Source organism: Meriones unguiculatus, chromosome 19 (genome assembly GCF_030254825.1).
Source record: "Meriones unguiculatus strain TT.TT164.6M chromosome 19, Bangor_MerUng_6.1, whole genome shotgun sequence".
Taxonomy (NCBI): Eukaryota; Metazoa; Chordata; class Mammalia; order Rodentia; family Muridae; genus Meriones; species Meriones unguiculatus.
The window spans coordinates 57,012,830-57,033,386 of record NC_083366.1 but is presented as its reverse complement, the minus strand read 5'-3'; the positions used below and the strand labels follow the sequence as shown (position 1 = coordinate 57,033,386).

Sequence of the window (20,557 nt, the reverse complement as noted above, 5' to 3'; positions counted from 1 at the left end):
CCCATCTCTGTATCATCAGCAACCCATCAGGCCTTAAATTAGCAGCCATGACATTGTACAAAACACACAAGGCCTGAATCTAAAGACTGACACTTAGAAGGCTCTAAAATCCAAGCTTCTCAGTCATAAGTATGACATCGCAGGTATAAAATTTCACACCATATAACTTGATTTCATGCACAAAATTACTGAATAGAGGATAAAGTCACCTTCCAGGTCTTTTAAAGAGGTGAACATACCAATGAAGTGCATTTTTTTGTGTGTGCCTGAGTCTTGTTTCTATTATGTTTCCATATTCTAAAATCTGGATAAGAAATCCTCCATCCAAAACACTTCTAGCACCAAGTGTTTGGGAGAAGGTAAGAGGCCTTCAGTCTTGAGTGGAAAAGGCTCTGCTTCTCTCTTGCCTTGCCTTGGGGACCTCACAGAGCTCAGTGGTTGCCAGAACTCTAGGCCTTGCTTTCTGTATCCCATGATTTGAATCCCTCCAATTGTCAGATTGCCTCCCTAATAAGGCCTCCAAGCAGCCCCTTTAGGTAAGGCGAATGTACTGGCTTCTCACTCTGAGGAGTGTGTCATCATGACCTGCACTTTCCTGGAGCAGGACAGAGCTCTCTATCCCAGTACCCATGACCTTCATTATGGCTTTCTTAGTGAGAGTTCAGTGTCTGAGTTTGTGTGTGTGTGTGTGCATGCATGCATGCAATGTTTGTCTTTCTGATCTGCTCGTTAGAGGTATATCAACCTACACACACACACACACACACACACATGCTCATGTATGTATGTGAATGTGTATGTGCATGTTCATATGCGTGGAGGCCAGAGGTCAACTTCATTTCAGTTCCTCACTAAACCCAGAGCTCCCCACTGACTGGGCTAACTCACCTGCATCTGCTCCACCCCACAGAGCTGGGGTTACAGAGCATGCTGCTCCACTCCCTGCTTTCACGTGAATGCTGATGATCTGCACACGTTTGAGGTAGCCATTCCATGATTGGGAAAGGACTCCTGATCGCGCCACCACTGCGCCTTGCCCTTCACCCTGAGCTGTATATGTGGCCCTCACCTCTGCGCAGCCACACTATACACCTCATTACACTCTCCCTTTAAACTCTATTTTGCTTCCATTTTAGCCGAAGACCATTAGACTAACTACTGTACACATTATTATCTCCTGAATGAATTTCCCCAATCGTTTTTAGTGTGCAAGGTCAAAGCCCAGTGAGCTGGAATCCCAGCCCTTGAATTGGCTCTCCACCCGAATAACCCTACCTCCTCTCCTTCTCCAATCAGCATCGCTCCCAGGGGGCTGCGGTTTTACATCAGTGAAGGGCGTATTAATTAAAGCCAATGAAAATGCTCATTTGTTGTAATGAATTTAGCTCCTGCAGAACATTTTCTTTGGGGTCGCCTGCCTGGATGATGTGCTGAAAAGAGTCAAAGGAAGTAAAGACATCAAGTTCATCACGTCCTTCAGAGATCTCCTCTTTACCACGTTGGCTTTTCCTATCTCCACAGTAAGTACCCAGATGGATATCCTACATCATCATCTTCAGGTAAAATGGGTGGATCCTTCTCCTGGAACAGCAAGGTTGTCTGGAGACTAGGGACTGTAACCAGAGCATCTACATTTCTATAAACTTCCTGTCTGGGACTGACCACACTGATCAGTATCACCAGGTCTAGGGTACAACACAGCAGAAAAACTCATCATTAACTTTCTATCTGTATGAAGGTTTTAAGCCTGGTCCTTGTTGCTGCCTGGTGGGAAAGTTTAATCAAAATACAATCACCTCTCCATGTTTGTGGGTTTGGCACCCACAATTTCAACTAAATATGAATCGAAAATATTTGACAAATGAATAAAAAATCAAGTTCAAATACTTATAACAACGATGTAACATTTACATCGTACTGGACATTATAAGCAGTCTCTAGCTAATTTAGTCCACACAGGGGAAGCATAATGTGTCTTATGAAAATATGATTCCCTTTCATATAGAAAACTTGAGCATCTGTGGGTTGTGGTATCCTTGGGAAGGCTGAGGGATGACTGTATGACTCGGACAGCCTGGCTTCCATCATGATGACGGGAAGGAGAACCCTAGGTGGGAAAGATGATCTACTTCCCTTTTTATAAATCCGGAAAGCTATCAAATACAAAATTTGTTAAAAAAAATAAAAGACATAAGACCTCAAAGTTGGGCCACAGAAAACACAAATCAGGAGAGAATGGCAGCCCAGTGCTGAGCAGGGGGCAGGGGCTACACTCAGTGTGTCCAGGGGACAGAAGTCAGGCAAAGCAAGCAGTGTCTTAGCAGAGGCTTGTTTTCCGGTGCTGTCCACACTGCTATTCCGTCATTCATGCTTCCAGTCACTTAGCTCGGATTGACACAGACTGAGACCACACCTGCTGGCTGTGCAGCGCGGCCCGGGATTCCTCTTGTCAGTGTTTCCTGTGGCTCTGAGACTTCAAAACAAAAGGCAGAGTGAAACTCTCCACCTCTGGTGAGAGCTCAGAGGAAGCAAGAGCTTAGCATCCCAGGTTTCTTTGTGGACACCTCCACCTCCACGCTCTGGAAATCTTCTAAAGTTCAAGGGTCTAAAAGGAACGATGGAGTCTGTCCATTTTTCTTGCTTATAAATAATCCAGTGCTTAGCTACACTGCAAGCCTTCCTGTTGTTCTTTACCATGACTTCTTAAAGGCAGGAGGGGGTCAAGTGTATATATGCAAACGTACCTAATCACATACACACACACATACTCAGTTGATAAAGAGATAGAGCATTGATAACAAGGAAGGACTTGTAGTCTAGGCATCTTTATTTGTGTCTTCTCTGCCTGCCATGATGGCCATCGTTGCTTCTCTTGGGGAGGGGGGGCGTTATTTCTAGACAGGTTATTTCTCTGTGTAGCCTTGGCTGTTCTGGACTCACTTTGTAGACCAGGCTGGCCTCAAACTCACAGAGATCTACCTGCCTTTGCCTCCCAAGGGCTGGGATTAACAGTGTGAGTCATCATGCCCTGCTCCATCTTTGCTTTCTAACACATTGCACTCATTGAAGAATCCCCAGAGAACCAGGGTACAGCTGTGTACAGTAAGTGTTTCCTCCTCCATTTTATGTCTATGAAATGTATATATGATATCCTTCAAACCGCCATCGTTTTTTATGTTCCCGTTTCCTTTGTTAGCCTAGAAACCTGTGATGAAAACAAACCCAATAATGGTGTCTTTGTGTTTCCTTTCCAGTTTGTGTTTTTGGTATTCTGGGCCCTCTTTTTCTACGATCGGAACCTGGTTTATCCCAAGGGCCTTGATGAATTCTTTCCAGCATGGACTAATCACGCAATGGTGAGTGGAAGGAAGTGACTGAGCACAGAAGTCAGTGGCTTCCGTACTGAACACTAAAGTGTCCTGTCTGTGTGTATTTCTAAACTGTTCTTCAACGCCCTCCTTCTTGCTCCTGTCTCTCCACCGGGCCACTATTTAAAAAGGATCCTGAGGAGTGATAGAGACATGGGTGGCCCGGTGGTTAAAAGCACTTGTTGATCTTCCAGAAGCCTGGGGTTCAATTCCCAGAACCCACACGGCAGCTTCCAGCTGCCCATATCTACCATTCCAGGGGGTTGCTGCCATCGTCTGACCCCCCATGGGCTCCAGGCATGAGTGCGGTGCCCTTGCCTACAGGCAGGCAAATATTCATATACACGAAATAAAAATAAACAAATCCTTCCTTAAAAGCATACTGAGGATGCAAATGAACAAAATCTAGTATTTTTGGCTGGGGGGGGGTCTACTGACAGCAGAGATGAGGAACAAAATGGTCGTTACGTGGCTTAGGAAAACCATTAAAAAGTCAGGCTACCAGGAAAGGCAACCTTTGGCAGTTCTGAAAAAGAAGTGACTTTTGCCCATGACTAATAATGAAATTGATTTCCAGGAATGGAATAAAGAAGATTTAAACAAAATCTATCCCCGTGTCCAAATAATATGTTAACTCTAAAGGGCAAAGCCGTGACTACTCATCAAAACATTTTCCGGGACTGAGTATCACTAACAAGACGAGCATTTGAATGTTTCGGTGTCTTTTATCCAGTCATGTATTTTCTCTTTGGCGCCGATGTTTTTGAGGAGTTAAGGGGCAAGCAGAACCTGTTCTGAGATGGTCAGGTCACTGGTGTCTGAAGAGCCAACTGTGACCTGGACAAGCAGGGCTCACAAGCTGTCCCGGTCTCCAGAGCCGAGCCTGCGTCAGTGGAGCCATGTGGATAAAGTCTCCCTGGGCAGTGCTGGCACAGCCCCTCAGTACTTACAGATGTATTTCCACATTTCTGGGCAGTTTAAATAGGAAGATCTCAGATTCCAGGAGACAAGACATGTAAAAATCAGGAAAACCCATTTGGGCTTAAAATGCCCAAGTTCACCCAAAGATTTTCTTCTGCCCTTGAAAGCTCCTGTTGTCTGAAAAATCTATGACAATCAACTACCCCATGTACCACCCACACCCAGAAAAAAAGAAATGTTTATTTTGCTGAGAGAGACAACTGACCATTGCCCAAGTATTGTTTTCTGGCTTCTGATCTACTTTGGTGTATAAGATCCAAACATGCACGTTAAGTTATTTTCTCCCTAGAGCCACTTGGCTTCGATAGTTTTCGTTAGTATTCATCTGGGATGCCTTCACAGTGAATATTTCCAATATTGGTAGGTGGGTGGGGTGGTGTATGTGTTCCTGTCTACATACGTGCATGTGTGAGTGTGTGTGTGTGCATGCGTGCATGCCTGTGTTCCTTATTTATTTATTTTTTTTGAGACAGGGTCTCTGACAGAACCTGGAGCTCACTGATTTGGTTGGGCTGACTGGCCAATGAGTTTCCAGAGATGCCCCCCCACACACACACACAGTCTCTCAGCGCCCAGTGCTGAGGTTACAGACACAAGCCACTGTGTCCAGCCCTTATGTGGGTGCCTCGGAGCTGTGCTTAGATCAGCTTAGAGCAGCTCTTCACCAACGTGAGCCATCCCAGGCCTCATTTTTTTTTTCTAATGTCACATTTCACTATGTAAAACATGTTCCTTGAATCTGAACTGATTTCATTCCCACACCCTTCTTTAGATAAGTACCATCGCTTTGGGTTTTACAAAGGAAAGAATGAAAAGAGCTGAGAGGCTATGATGTCACCTGCCTGGGGCCAGCAAGCTGTTATCCACGGCTCCTCTAGGGTGGTAATCCCTTAATATACGACTGACTAACTTTCACCAGTTAAATCTAGGACTTGTGCTCCTTGGGTGAGCTTTTCATTTCATCAGAAAAAAAAAAAAAATCAAAAGGATTCATTAACGTGGCAAAGTGAGAATTTTCCACTTAGAAAAAAATCCAGACTCCCTATCTGTATGCCAGTAAGCCAAAACTTGGAGCAAAGTGAGGCGTCAGGGAGCATGTGTCCACTGCAGAAATATGCTACTTCCACAGTTTAAAAGGCAGAGTCTTGAAAGTTCTTTTTATCTGGAGCCAAAGGCACTCACCAAGCGCGCTCCCCAGGCTACGGGAGCCCAGCTGGTTTTCCTTCCATGACTACCAGCTCCCTCCCTCTGTGAGTCCCACTTTCTGCTTGGAGTCCTTCCAGTTAGTTGAGATGGTGATGCCCCATCCTAGTGACCTTGATAAGTAAACAGCCATATGGATGGTTGATCATTTGGGAAGGGAAGATCTGGATAATACTGTACGTCGTGTCCACAAGCCAATTATTAATAGCAAGACAGATACTGTACTGTAGAGATGCTTAAGTATTTTTCTGCCTGCGCCACCTGGGAGGGGAATGTTAGAGATTCTGCCCCTTGTCCTTTCATTGTCCAAGTCATCTTCGTTCCTTAGGGAGACCTGGCAAGAGTCAAAAGAGATGGACAGTTTGGATTAGGGAAGAAGAGGAGGAGGCAGCCTGCCTTGAGTTAGATACCAATGTTTCCATGTTTCTCTTCATTTAATTAGAAAAAAAAAATATCCCTGCAGAGTCCTCTCATAAAAAAAAAAAAAAAATTCAGGGAACCTACTTGGAGTTTCCTAATGGAACCATTTCCAAACATCCTGCTTCTCTTTGGTATTGGCTCCAAACTGAGTTGTCTGGTGGCTGCATCTTCATTCCTGTACGCAGACTGTTGTCTTCTCCGGTTATTTTCTGTGCTTACTATTAAATCTTTCTAATCTGATGCTTCAAGGATGCTCTTTGTCAAATTCTCACACAGTGGTGGTTGGTTAAGGGCTATGGAGTTGTCTCAGTTGGTAAAGTTCTTGCTGGACAAGAATGAGGACCTGAGTTCCATTCCTCGCACCCACACAAAAGCTGGGCACAGTGGGTGTTCCTGTAATACTAGCGTTGGGGAGATAGAGTCAGGCAGGTTCTTGGAGCTCCTTGGCCAACCAGCCTAGCTGATCAGATGCATTCGAGGTTCTGTGAGAGTTTGTATCTCAAAAAAGTGAAGTGGTATGCTGACTAGTTTTATGTAAACTGAGCACAAGCTATAGACAAGACACCTGAGAGGAGGGAACTTTGATTGAGAAAGCACTTCCACAGGCAAGCCTGAGGGTCATTTTCTTGATTGGTGATCGGTGCAGGAGAAGCTAACCCATTGTAAGTGGTACAGCCCCTGGGTTGGGGGTCTTGGGTTTTATAAGAAAGTAGGCTGAGCAAGCTATGAGGAGCAAGTCAATAAGCAGCATCCCCCCATGGCTTCAGCATCAGCTCCCGCCTCCACATTCCTGCTCTACCTGAGTTCCTGTCCTGCTTTCCTCCAGTGATGAGCAATGGTGTAGGAGTATAAGCCAAGTAAGTTATTTCCTCCCCGGGCTGCTTTTGGTCATGGTGTTTCATCAGAGCAACGGTAACTCTAAGACAGATAGAGTACAAATGAGAAAGATACCTAACGTGGACCTCTGGCTTCCACATGCATATGCACATGTGTGTGCTCGCGTGTACACACCTGTAGGAACATGTACAGAAACACTCTCCAGTCAAAACTTTCAAAAGTATCACATAGGGACGGAGAAATAGCTTAGTGAGTAAAGCATTTGCCACACAAGCCTGAGGATCCAGTTGGAGCCCCAGACCCATGCAATGGAACATGGAAGCTGCAGCTGGGGAGATTCCTGGGGCCAGTCTAGCCAATCAATCAGTCTAGCATTGGATTCACAGAGAGACCCTACCACAAAAATTAAAGCAGGGAAGAATCGAAGAAGGCAATCCTATAGTGACCTCCATGCACATGCACACACAAGCTGTCATACACTCAGACATGCACACAGTTCATATATAGACTGGTCTTGAAAGACCTGAGTGTTAAAGCCTGGGTCTCTAGGACCTTTTTGTTGGCAAAGGGTGGAACATAGAAGCAATCCAGGCTTCTGTCCTTTCTTCTGGACATGAAATAGCCAGAGATTTTTGTTTAGTTTTGTTTTGTTTCGTTTTGTTTTGGTTTGGTTTGGTTTCCGATCTCTTTTCTTACCCTCTCCGGCATGGTATGCTACTTTTCCACAGTGAACGAAACCTCGAAAGCTGTGAGCCCCCAATAAGCCTCTCTATCTTCCCAAGCTGTTGTCTCAGGCCTTTGTTGTCTCAGTGGGAAGCTGAGTAGATTCCGGGTTGGTTTATTATCACTTCCCTTCGGAGACAATTCAAAGAAGAAGATTCAGTGCTGGGAAACTGGGACCAGAGGGATGACAGGTGGTCTCTCCTGGACATTTGGCCTAGGTGTTTTAGTGGGGGACCAAACTGCTCCCTGGAATGATTCCTTCCCTGTACTGCTCCACCTTTCTGTCTGCCATTTAACAACTGTGATTTCACCAGCGTTTTGTAGTCCTGCGAGATTCTTTTACTTTACAGTATCCATGTGCTGACTCGATTCTAGCTTTCTTTCTGCAATGGTTTTCTTGTCCTTGTCTATGGTGTTGTCCCCAGTTTTGTGGCACTCCCCTCTGACCCTGTATCTTCTAGGAACATGTTAGCCTTGGAACTCATTGAGTTTTTGGTATCTTCCTGCCCAATGCCTCTGACTTACTGAAAATCTGTGGTTCACGTAGGACCATTTAGAGCTTACTGTTAGTGCTGTGTTCAACAGACATTTTCCTGTCCCTGTTAACTTTTCAGTCCAAATAGTAATCCCAGAAGGATGTTTGCATCTACCGTGGACAGACCGCCTGAGCTGGTGATGGCCAGGTTGCCTCAGGTGAAGTATATCAACCAGACTGTGTTATTGCTGAGCAGCTCTCTGGCCTTCGTAAGAGAAGGAGAACAGCAAAGTCTTCCTTCAGGATTTGCCAGGAAAGCATTAACGCCTCAGTTCTTATCTAAATGCCTACTAAAGTTAGAACCAGAGCAGACAGATTTAAACAGCAGGAAGAAGATTCAGTAACTGAGAAATAATGACCCTATCCTGCATAGGAGGTGAGCTGGAGAAAACGTTTCTCTGGAAATCAACCTGAATTGTTCAAGCTGGAAAGAGGAGTGGAATAGATCAGAGTTCCTCCTAAGCCCTGCTGCATTTGAAAACCATGCATAATTATCCAGACTGTGCCCAAGTACTTTAAAAACAGCCAAAGACAGCATAAATGGAAGTCATTATCATGCAAAATATGAGAATCCTAGCCAAGATCCATCACACTAATCTTTATCCACACCCACAGTCTGAGACCCAGAAGGCTCAGTAGGGATGAATGGGACTTTAGAAACAACCTTTCATTAAGAGAAAGCTGGTTCTTGAAATTAGAGAAAGGACCAAAAAAAATGGCTTCTTAGTTACTGGCTATGTTGTCCTTTGTTCATCTGAAAATAATTACTAAGCACTGCTTTGTGTGTGGTGCTCGTGAGGTTAAACTATCAAGTGTCCCTCTAGAGGACACATGTGCTGATGGACTAATGGACTGGCCTTCTGTTATAGACTGCTGAAGGGTGACTGAATCAAGAGATTCCCGAGGTCATGGCGATGGGCAGACTTAGAGAAAATGGACCAGTGGAGAGTACCAGTGCAGAGAATGTCTCTTGTCATGGATACCGCTTTGGCTTTCCCTGCTCCCTGGCTGCTGTGAGGAAAGCAGCTTTGTTCTGCTCCTCAGCTTTCTGCCATGATGTTCTGCTTCATCACCATGGACTAAAAACACAAGCCCAAATCAATCTTCCATCCTTTATTATTTATCTTCTCATATCTAGTGAAGAAAGTTGAGTATCACAGATGATATGAGAAACATTTGACAAGAATTTTGGCATCCAGTGATTTTGAATCCTGATTGAGCCTACTACACACACACACACACACACACACACACACAGAGAGAGAGAGAGAGAGAGAGAGAGAGAGAGAGAGAGAGAGAGAGAATGGCAGGAACATTGTTAGTACATATTTAAAACTTATTCCATACACACAACAGATATTATATGAAGGAGAGTTATTGGATGGAGGTGGAAAGATAGAGAGGGAAAGGAGAGAGAGACGTGGGGGGCCCTCAGGAAAGAAAGTGAGACAGAAAAAGAGAGGAAATGAGAGAGACAAAGTGGCGGGTTGGTCCTTTTATAGCTTGCACGTGTGCAGCTGAACTGCGTCTGCCACACACCTGGCAGGGGACACATGATGACATCATAGGTTACTAGGCAACGCAGAAGCAGGCTGCCTATACGCTAACAAACATTAACACGAAACGCTGGTTTAGATGGTGACATGGTGTGTAATTCTTGACTGACAAGTGTGTCTTGGGCACTGGGAACCACAGCAGGATAACCTAGAGATCTTTGTCTCATATTTCTCTCTTCTTCCCATAAGCTCTAGAGGAGATGTTTGGGCTCCTAAGTTACCAGTAAGTGAATCCTAAGAAGGAAAGGAGATCCCTCATGAACAGGTGATGGCTGACTGGTTTCCAGGTTTTTTAAACTCCTCTTTCTCTCTCTTCTTGATTCCTCACTCACCCTCTTTGGATACAGGTCACCCACAGCCTAGACATTTCTTGATGTCTTATTTTTGAACTTTCAGGGACACCCCCTGTAAATCTGACTAAGTCTTCAAGCCATTTCTCAGGGATGCCGTAGATAGCTATTACATTAATGCATATATTTAAGAAGGCCTCAGACCTTCAACACTCCAGTGAGTGTTCATCTCAAAATAAGAATATCCAATGTAACCGAACATATGCTAGAAACGGAGGCTTGTGCGATACCCAACATATAGCTCAAAACACAAAGACAAAAATCAAGAGACATTCATTTTAAAAATATCAAAATTGTGTCTTCCTGGGATGGTGTGAGAAGTGTGAGGTAAAGTTGACGAATTTAAAATATAGACATTGCGTCTAGCAACTCCATACCTTCTAGATCATAAATGTAATGGGAGGCAAGACATTTTATTTTAACGTAAGGAGAGACTGGAACATGTCTGAGGCGGGATGCTTTATAAGAAGGGGTTTGTTTAGCACACAGTTTGGGAGGCTGGAAGTCCCCACAGCATAGCAGAGAATCTGGGTGAAGTCTTCATGGAAAAGGATGGTAGTGTGTGGCGAAGCAGATCACATCACCTACCAGGAAGCCACAGAGAGTCAACAGTCAGCTGAGGCTTTTATAGCCAGTTGCTCTAGAGGGATCTATCTTAATTTCTCCCAAAAGCAGAACCTTCAATAACAGGAACCCCTGCCTTCTATACCCTACTTCTTAAAAGCCCGCCCATTTTCCACATCTCCATACATGGGACCAAACTTCCAACCTATGAAACTTTGAGGGACACATTCAAATAATACCCAACCCATAACTATCAGCGAAGCCCTTTGACCATGTAAAGTAACATCCCAGGGGTTCCAGGAAATAGGTATAGACATCTTTGGGGACCATCATTCAGTTACTACTCTTTATGATGGTAACCCACTTACTGCAAATACTCTGTCCAGTTTGAAAAGCTTCTTCAAACACTGAAGAGGATAAGGGATTCTGTTCATCCAGCTGTGCAAAAGTATTGAAGCTCGCAGTTAGTGAGCTGTAGTCAAGTACTGTCTTTTCTAGAACTCACACACTGGAGAAGATAAGCTACCATGTAATTCAACAATGACGCTATGGTACAGGTGAGAAAGTAGTGATAGAAGAAAAGGAAACTGGCCCGGGAAAGGAGAAAACTGAATCTTGAGGGATATTGATAAGGGTGAGGTGATATCTCACATGTTGATAATGTCAGTTCCTAGTTGGTTTGTTTTCCAAAGCTTCTACTCTCCTTCAGCTTCCCAGCCAACCCCTGCTCACTAAAGGGAACTGTCGTCAGCCTTCCAGAGGCCTAACAGAAACCTTTCATGTCATCCCGTGAAGTGACCCCCTGAAAGCTGCCTGAAGAAGCAGCCTGTGGTAAATGCTGAAGAGCTTTAATGCTAAGAACTTGTTTTTATTCTTTGGTTGGTTGGTTATCCTGTAGGCCAAAGGAGATTGATAGCATGTTTTGAGCTTGGAATTGTCCATGTCAATGAAGGAGGGAGTATTTAGAGGTGTTGTCAACATATATGGTGAGCTGTGATAGTCACCTGAGCAGCTAGAAAACTCAGAAGCTCCCCAAAAATCTCAGATTCCACATTTGTTTTCCTAGTGGGAATTCTGGGAAGAGACACTCCATTATTTTTGTCACACATTAGATCTTGTTAAATTCAGAGAAAAGAACAAGAGATTAAAAATCTATTTGTATGACGTTCTTAAAATAGCAACCTTGATTCTATTCTTAAATGAACACAGCGTTTGTGAACATTTGCTTATATTCTGCTGGTGACCTCACAGCAATAGCTGCTACCACATAGTGATGACTCATCATACCTTGTGTTGCTTCCCGGAGACATAAATGTGGATGTAGAATCAGAACTAAAATGCCTCCAACTCTCCGGGCTGAACACCTTTCGAAGGGGGAACAGAAGAGGAAGCCGAAGCTGAACTGGGACAGGCTCATGACCCTGAAGCGTAAACATAAGTTTTCTCTGATACTTTTCTACTTAGAACATCTTTTCCACGAGGCACATCAATTGCTAGAAAGAGTTGTTTCCTTGTCCTGCACAATCTTTTATGTGCAAACATGTGACATCTACTGTTTGCACACTTTTCATTTATTTCTTGACTTGTTCTTAATTAAACTATTTTCAGATAGTTACAGATTGGCGTAAAAATGGAAGAAAAGAGTGGACTCATCTACTCTTGAAATCTTCAGCGCCCTTTGCCCAGTCCCACCGGGGGTACTGTTGCCTCTCTCTCTCTCTCTCTCTCTCTCTGTGTGTGTGTGTGTGTGTGTGTTTCTGTGAGTCCCTGTGGACATGTGTGCTATGACGTGTGTGTAAAGGTCAGAAAACCACCCCTGGTGTCTACCTTGCTTGAGGAGGCTCTTGTTGTTTAGCCATACATGTCCAAGCTAGTCGGTTCTGAAGAGAGGGTTCTTTTATCTCTATCTTCTATCTTCTCTGGGAAATGCTAGGATTACAGATGCCAAGTTTGAACGAGTCTTCTGGAGATGTAAACATTAGGTCCTCACACCTGAGCAGTAGGCACTTACCGTCTCTCCAGTCACCCCCTGCCTTCCCATGCATCTTTAATGTGTTACCTATCAAAGGATGTAAAATATCTTTGAGTCATGAACTCAGAGGCAGCCATGTGACATTGCCTGTGATCCCAATCTCTTGTATCTATTGTATTGTTACACTCTAAAATGTTTTCTGGACGTTTTCTACTATAATCAGTGTCTAAGTCCATTTTCCCTTGTTATAACAGAGTACTTGAGACTAAGCAATTTATAGAGAAAAGGGGCATATTCAGCTCATTGTCTTAGAGACTGGGAAGTTCAAGATTAGGTAGCTGTTGCTGACAAAGGTTTCAGGCTGTAATCTGCAGACAGCATCAAGTGATAGACCTGCATGAGAAATTGGCAGCCCCCGAATATGAAGGGGTGTGTGGGGTGGGGGTGGGGACCAGATGTTTTGTATGAATGTATGATGAATCCACTGTTAAAAAGAGTGGACTCATCCACTCTTGAAAGAGCCAGCCAATCCTGTCACTTGAGAAAGACTGCTCTCAAAGGCCCCCAACACTGCTAGATTGGCAACCAGGTTTCAGCAGGAATTTTGGCAAGGAGGAGGCATGCTCAAAGCTTAGTGGCTGTGTATACATTGGGAAAAGAAAATATGACTTAAACTGTGAGCAGAAGACAGTGCTAGGAAACAACCTCTTTGGTGGCTCCGTGGAGAATGGCCATTGGTAGAGGCTGTGAATGGACACTCCCGTGGCTACCCCATGGCGAAGAGCCTGAAACTGAGAGTGTTTAGGAAGGCCCAGCTCAGAGAAGTACAGCTGTTAACCATGCCCCAACAACTATTTGGATAGGATGTCCGGCCTAATCACAGGGGTGTGGTTACGGATTGAACGTTGCTGAGAAACACTTTCTCACCATCCTTTGTTTCATTTCTCTGACTTCCTAACCTTAAGGTGGGTTACTTGGTCCTCTGACATTCACCCCAAAGACCTCAAGAAGGCAGATGAGCACTTAAAAACTGGCCAGTGGAACCAGAAACTAAATTTGGCTATGGCAATGGTTGCTTGCATGACATGAACCATGCCATACTTGCAAACAGAAGGGCATCTAACAATGACCCTCCTCAGGATTACTGTCCACTGCAGGCTTTTGTAACTAGAATTAACCAGGCATCCACTGGGCCTGTTTTCTTCATCACTGGAGAACAGAAACCAGGATGGCATTAGCTTGCCTGTTTTTTTGTTTTTTGTTTGTTTGTTTTCTTTTAATCGCAATTCAGAGACTGTCCAATTTGTGCCAGAGTGGCCTGCTTTCAAAGTCCCATTGATTGTCCACTGTTTATCAACAAGTCACAAGTTTTTAAAACTGCATCTCAATTTCTAAATCAAGGTCAGAGGTTTTCAAAAGTCATCAAAAACATGTAGATGTCTTCTGAGAGGCTGCAGGAATCTAACTAATTGAAATCATTCAGCTGCTTGAGGGCTTGCTGGTGGGCCCCCCTCCTGTGAGAATCAACCAGTCCTCACTTCCATGGCAACCATGTATAATACCCCAAAAGGAAGAATGACTTTGCTGCAGTCTACCAGGAGGCAGACACTTGAAACAGCAGATCCTGGACCTCTCTGAAATACCAAGAGACAAAAATAAAAAGCTAAGTAGGTAGGAGAGACCCAGAGTCCCATAATCCGAAAACAAGTGAAAATGCCCAAGAGCGGCAGCTTGGTGTGTGGGCCGGGTAGACTGCCCAGCCAGACTTGAATGGACGCCCAGCCCCCTTCCTGATAAGCAGCCAGTTCACTCTCAATGCTTAATAACCCCACAAGCAGCCACTCCGGGGTGGGGCAGGTGGGGGCTGCTGCAGAGGCCCCGCCCTGAACGTAGTTGCTGTGCTGCGGGCCCCTCACCTATCCCCCACGGCTCTCATCCCTTGCCTCACCATCTCTTCTGCCCTTGCCTCTCCTCTCCTTTGCCCAACTACACACCACTTGTGTCTAATTGGGAATTCTACCTCCTCTCTTCCTACGGGTGGATTGCCAGCCAGTAGACTAATCCTGCTGGGTATTACCCAGTAGCCCTCTGTATGGTCTAATAAGACTGCCAGAGGATTCCAGCACCTGTGCGGGTTCTCAGTTCTTCATGCTTTGTGACCCGTGTTTCTCAACTCCAATCTCATCCTTTATATCAGTTCTCCCAACCCATCACTCATACATCTCACATTTGCACAAACGGCCTTAGTTTGCCATTCCCTGCCCGAATCTCATCAACAACTCAGTTGAAATCACTGCTGGCCTTCCCTCCACTGGTACTGTGGTTTGGATGTTCTCTCTAAGTCCCTAGTTGGAAACAATCCCCAGTGGGAAAGTCTTGAGAGGTAGGATCTTAAGCAGTGAGTAGGTCACGAGAGTGCCATGCTTCATAAATACATCAGTTGGATTTATTCAGAGCACAGTTAGGTGAACTGTGAGGAGGAGTCCCTGATAAGATGAGTTTGACTGCCTCTGCCCTTATCGAGTTCCTTCACCCCCACTTCCATCTACTTTTCATAGCAAGCTATAACAAGAAGACCTTCAGCAGATGCAGAGCCTTCAATGCTGGACTCCCTCGACTCCAGCACTATAAGAAATAAGCTTCTTTATGAGTTACACAGACTCTGGTATTCTGTTACAAAGATGCTACACAGGATAAGCTATCTGGCTTCTTCCCTCACCCACTATCTTCACTGATTTGCTGGCTCCATCCACTTGTAACGCATTTTGTCCAAGCAAAGTTAAAGAGGAGCTAAAGAGAGGGTATAGTGAAGAAGGTTCCCCAGGAAGCTTAAGCATGCTAAGCCATGGGAAAGACAGGAGCACATGCCAGAGCCCGTGAAGTGTGAATAAGATCTGCTCCAGTTTGGGGTTGTCTTCTTGAGCTCAGGGATTCTATAGAGTGCCCTGTGTACAGCTGTAATCTTTTAACTGCTGCGAGCAGCCAGGAGGACTCTACGTAACATTAGCAAGTACCTCCATCAATGCAAAACCCTCAGGTATGTGGTGAACCCTCCCCTCAATGGATCAGTTACCCAATTGTGGAGGTCTTAACACAAAGGAAATAGTAATGCTAACGGCCCCACCAAGTAATGTAGACAGGGACTTCTGATTGCAAATACCATAATTGCTTGTCATTCCCCCCCCTCCAGGTCATGTGCCTCTAGCAGCTGATCATATCCTGAGATTTTCCTTTTTTTTTTAACCTATTTCATGCTCAACAATGAATATTCTTTGGTAGGAATGATTGGCAGAGATATTAAAACACTTAGCCTGTCAAATAGCATTTAATAAAGGCCTTTTGTCTCCAATCAGCACAGGGAGTCGAGTTCAAAGCTTATATGTGGGAACATTTTAATTAATATGCATAGTTATACTGACATATTTTAAAATAATACTTCATAATCCAGTGTCAGAGATGGTAGCATTAAATTGTCATTGTGAGCACAGAAGGTGTAAGCTTGGCAAGAAAAACTGCTTGAGAAATATTTGATGCCTGTAATACGGGGCTCTATGTCCGACTGAAGGTGGCTGGTAGTTTTAGGAACTTTTTTCTTTTTGAATCGGGGTGTTTGTTGGCTTCTAGAACATGAGGTAAATATAAGGGTCTCATTATACACAAGGCGCTAGGAAATGGGCTCTGTAGTAAATTGATTTCCATCCTCACAAATGTCCCTCCACCTGTTAAAGATGTGTTTGGGCTAAGAGGTTGAAAAGGATAAATTACTAGGAATGAAAATATTGTAGCTCAGTCACCCCCTAAACCTTACGTCCAGGCCAATGACAGCAATCCTCCTATGTCTAAGCCAAAGAGAAATCAGCTGTCTCAAGCATGTACACGTTTATCTTTGTTTTCATGAGAAAATAAATTTGATAAGTGCTAGGAAACCTTGATTTTGATTTGTTTTAGTCACTTTCTCATGGCTGTAACCAAATACCTAACTGGAACCTATTTAAGGGAAGAAGTGTGTATTAGGGCATCATTGTGGAGAAGGCGCGGTGGCCGAGCAGGAGGACAGCTGGTTACCTTGCACTGGCTGTCGGAAGCAAAGAGTGAACAGGAAGTGGAGCTTGAGTATACAACCCCGAGGTTTGTCTTCTGTGGACCTTAAGCAAGGCTGCACCTCCTAAAGGTTCTAGAACCTTTCCAAATAAGGTCACCAGCTAAGGACCAAGTGTTCAAACACATGAGCCTTTGGGGGATAGATGACAGACAGACAGACATACAGATAGATAGATAGATAGATAGATAGATAGATAGATAGATAGATAGATAGGTAGGTAGGTAGGTAGGTAGGTAGATAGGTAGATAGGTAGATAGGTAGATAGGTAGACAGACAGACAGACAGACAGACAGACAGACAGATAGATAGATACATACATACATACATACATACATACATACATACATACATAGGTAGATAGACAGACAGATAAAGATGAAGAGTGATAGGGCAAGATGGCTGTTGTTGAGCCCTGAACCTCCAGGCCTTATGGACTTGGACTCTTTGGGTAGACTTTCATTTTTCTCAGTGAATGCTGATGCCACATTTCCTTCTAAATCATGTTCATGACGTTTTAAAATTTTTTTTACACTTTTCAAAAATCTGTCTGTTTGTGCATGCGCCACAACATGTATGTATGATTATATGTATGCCGTGCTGTGTGTGTTCATTTAATGGTAGGAGTGCAGGGACTGCAGACACTTGTTGCCATGTGTCCGTTTGTGTGGGTCCTGGGGATAGACTCCGCTCTAAGCCAGGCACTTCTCTGCCGAACCACCTCTCCCTGCCATTAACGTATTACATGTTTAAAGTTAACCTTCGGAAAAATGGGTTCTATTAACATATGGAGAAAGGTATCCACCGTCAAGGGACTCAGAACCCAAAGTGACTTTCATCTCTGCTGTATCACAGGTATCATAGAAAAGCAGCCCAGCAAGGGAAAACTCTCATTAAGAAAAGGATACCTCAAATGTTGAATAAAACATGAAAAAAAAATCTTTTTAAATGCTTGGCTTACATACAAGAAAGTAATGGAAATTTCCCAAAGAAAAGATAACAAAAAAAGTAAGATAAAGGCAATATTTGAAGAGATAATTACTGTTTTTTTTTGGAGTTTAAGAACAATGAGTCATCAGGTTCAAGAAGTTTGGGGCCGGGGGAGTTCCACACAGGACTGAGAAACAGGCTAGAGACACTCCCGCTCAGCCACCCGAGTGACGCCTCAGATGAAAGAAGATCCTGGGCAGGCATCAGCAGGACACATTTTCAGTTGTGGCCCAGTTTTGGAGTCTACAGATTCAACTAATGAGTGTTAGAAATAACTGGGAAAAGTTGCTTACGGACCAAATAGGTTCAGACTTTTTTTTTTTCACTATTCTCCCCTACACAACCAGGATAGCAGCCACTTACATGGACTTCACGCTGTGTTGGCTAGTGTGAGTTCGGGAAGAGCGACTTTCAGTGGGGAGGATGGGTGTGTACAGGTACTAAGCAAATGTCATGGTTTTTGAGCCAGCCAGATGGCTCTGAATGAGGCCTGGTGACTGCCGCCAGGCTGTATAACCTGAGTTCAGTCCTGGGTGCCACCTGCGAAAGGAGAGAACTGACCTCCACATGCACACCGCTGCCCATGTGCGCACACACATGCTTCCTCCACACACCTCCTCCACACACGATGAGTAAATACACTGCAAGAAGAAAAGAAAATGCTACCATGGTTTAGGCTAGTGGTTCTCAACCTGTGGGTCGCAACCCCTTTGCGGGCCACCTGTAAGCTATCCTACAGGTCACATATTTACCTTACTATCCATAACAGTAGCCAAATTCCGGTTGTGAAGTGGTAAATAAAATAATTTCGTGGTTGGGGGGGAGGTCACTACAACATGAGGGACCCTATTAAAGGGTTGCAGCATTAGGAAGGTTGAGAACCACAGTTTTAGGCAAAGGACTTGAGTATCCAAATATTTTGGGATTCAGAGGGGTCCTGTAGCTAGGTTCTCTTTGGACACTGAGGGGCCGGCATACTGTCAGATTTGGGCATGGGTTTCAGCATCAAAGATGCTGATCCTGAGAAGGGAAAGAAAGAAAAGAAAGCAGAAGATTTGATTTAAGACAATGTGCTGCTGAGACATTTGAGTTACCTGTTGTGGGCTCTTACATGACACCAGTCTGTGCTTTTACATCAAGTAGAGTTTTCTGGGTAAAACACTGTTGCATTATCGTTGCATGTATGCATGTTTTAGATTATAAAGCCTCTTGATAGATTGTTCCTATTCATCAATATGAGGCAATTCTCTCATTTTGGTTTGAAATCTCTTTTGTTGCTGTGCTATTTACTTGCTTTCTATGGCATTTTCTTGGAGTACATTTTCCCAGCCTCCTCTTACTCTTGGGTTGTGTTTGTCTTTAAAATGAAGGATGTTTCTTGGAGGCAACAAATGGAGGCACCTATTTTTAAAACCAACCTGCTAGTCTGTGTCTTTCGATGGGAGAATTGAGATCATTTACTTTGGAGTTATTATTATACCCATGCATTCATTCCTGTCATTTGTTCTTTTTGTAATATTTGGGCGTTCCTGAGTCTCACTGTTGTGCTTACTGTTCTGGGCAGGTTTGGCTTTTCTGTGTCCTTATGGATGTTCATCTCTTTCTTCATTCTGTAGGGTTCTTTGAGTATCTTCTTCAATGCTGCCTTAATAGTCATGAGTCCCTTTCCTTTTCCCTTCAACATGTCCAGAACTGGTCATTTTATTTTCATAGCTAAGCCTATTTTGGGCCTTTCCAACTTGGGAATTGGAGCAATATTCTCCTAATTGTGTAGGACAGAATCCAGACTTGGAATTGTGGTTTCAAGGCTGTGTGGAGCTACCTTGTGAGACTGTCTTATAAAAACAAAACTAGGCTGGGTATGGAGGCTCATACCTGTAATCCCAGCACTCAGAAGGCTGAAGGGGCAGGGGTTATTAGTTCAAGACCAGTCTCAGCTATATATAGTGAGTTCCATGCAAACCAATGCCATAGAATGGGATTCTATCTGGAGAATGGATGACATCAAATGGCATCAGGTTTTGTGAAATAAGCCAGACTCAGAAAGACAGGTGTTGCATTTTTTTCCTTCATGGGTGGATTCTAGACTCTATATAAATAAAAGCTGTATACATACATGACATGAAAGCAGAAGGGGAGACTAGGGGAAGGAAGAAGACACATTGTGATGGGGGAGGGGAAGTACAGGGTGTAGAAGGAATGGGTGTGTTCAAAACATGTGACATATTTAAAAGAAATTGTCTTTATAAAAGCCAGACTAATGCTCAGTTAATAAAAACCAATAAAAATACCAAACAAAGCCAGATGTGGTGGCACACACCTTTGATCTCAGCATTCAGGGAGGCAGAGGCTGGCAGATCGCTGTGAGTTCAAGGCTAGCCTGGTCTGCAAAGCAAGTTCAAGATAGCCAAGACTACACAGAAAAACCCTGCCTCACAAAAACATATATATGTGTGTATGATATATATACATATTTTATAATTATATATATATATATATGTATATATATATATATAACAAAAAAAAAGCCAGTATTGACCTTGCCAATTCCTTAGATACATTATCTAGTCTACCCAACTAGGTAGCATTTCTGATCACCTTCTAGAGCCACTGCTGATGATGGGCTACAACTGTATCCTATATGACCCATACCAGAGTTCTAAACTTCTCATAATTGTTGCCGTTCTCGGCTTTCTCCTCATGATAGTAAAACAGATTAGAAAACAGCACCTCTCCTGGTCCTCCTCAATGGCTTCCTAGTCCATCTGAACTATGTTCATCAGGCTTACTGCTGCCAGCTCAGATGTGATGTGACCTCTTTTGTCTGGATATGCTGAGATCTATCTATCTTTCTTTCATTCTATCTATCTATCTATCTATCTATCTATCTATCTATCTATCTATCTATCTATCTATCCATGTTAAGACAGGGTTTTACTATATAGCCCAAGCTGACCTA

At 43.9% G+C, this 20,557-nt stretch overlaps 1 protein-coding gene across 2 annotated transcripts in view; it reads left to right on the top strand.

Moving 5' to 3' along the window:
• Adtrp (androgen dependent TFPI regulating protein) overlaps positions 1–20,557 on the top strand; it is an 82,147-nt gene that overhangs the window by 37,693 nt on the left and 23,897 nt on the right. For both annotated transcript variants that reach the window (XM_060372437.1, XM_021661014.2), the window contains 2 exons: positions 1,386–1,520; positions 3,255–3,356. In XM_060372437.1, coding sequence (XP_060228420.1) covers positions 1,386–1,520; positions 3,255–3,356 — 237 coding nt within the window. The remainder of the gene's footprint in view (positions 1–1,385; positions 1,521–3,254; positions 3,357–20,557) is intronic.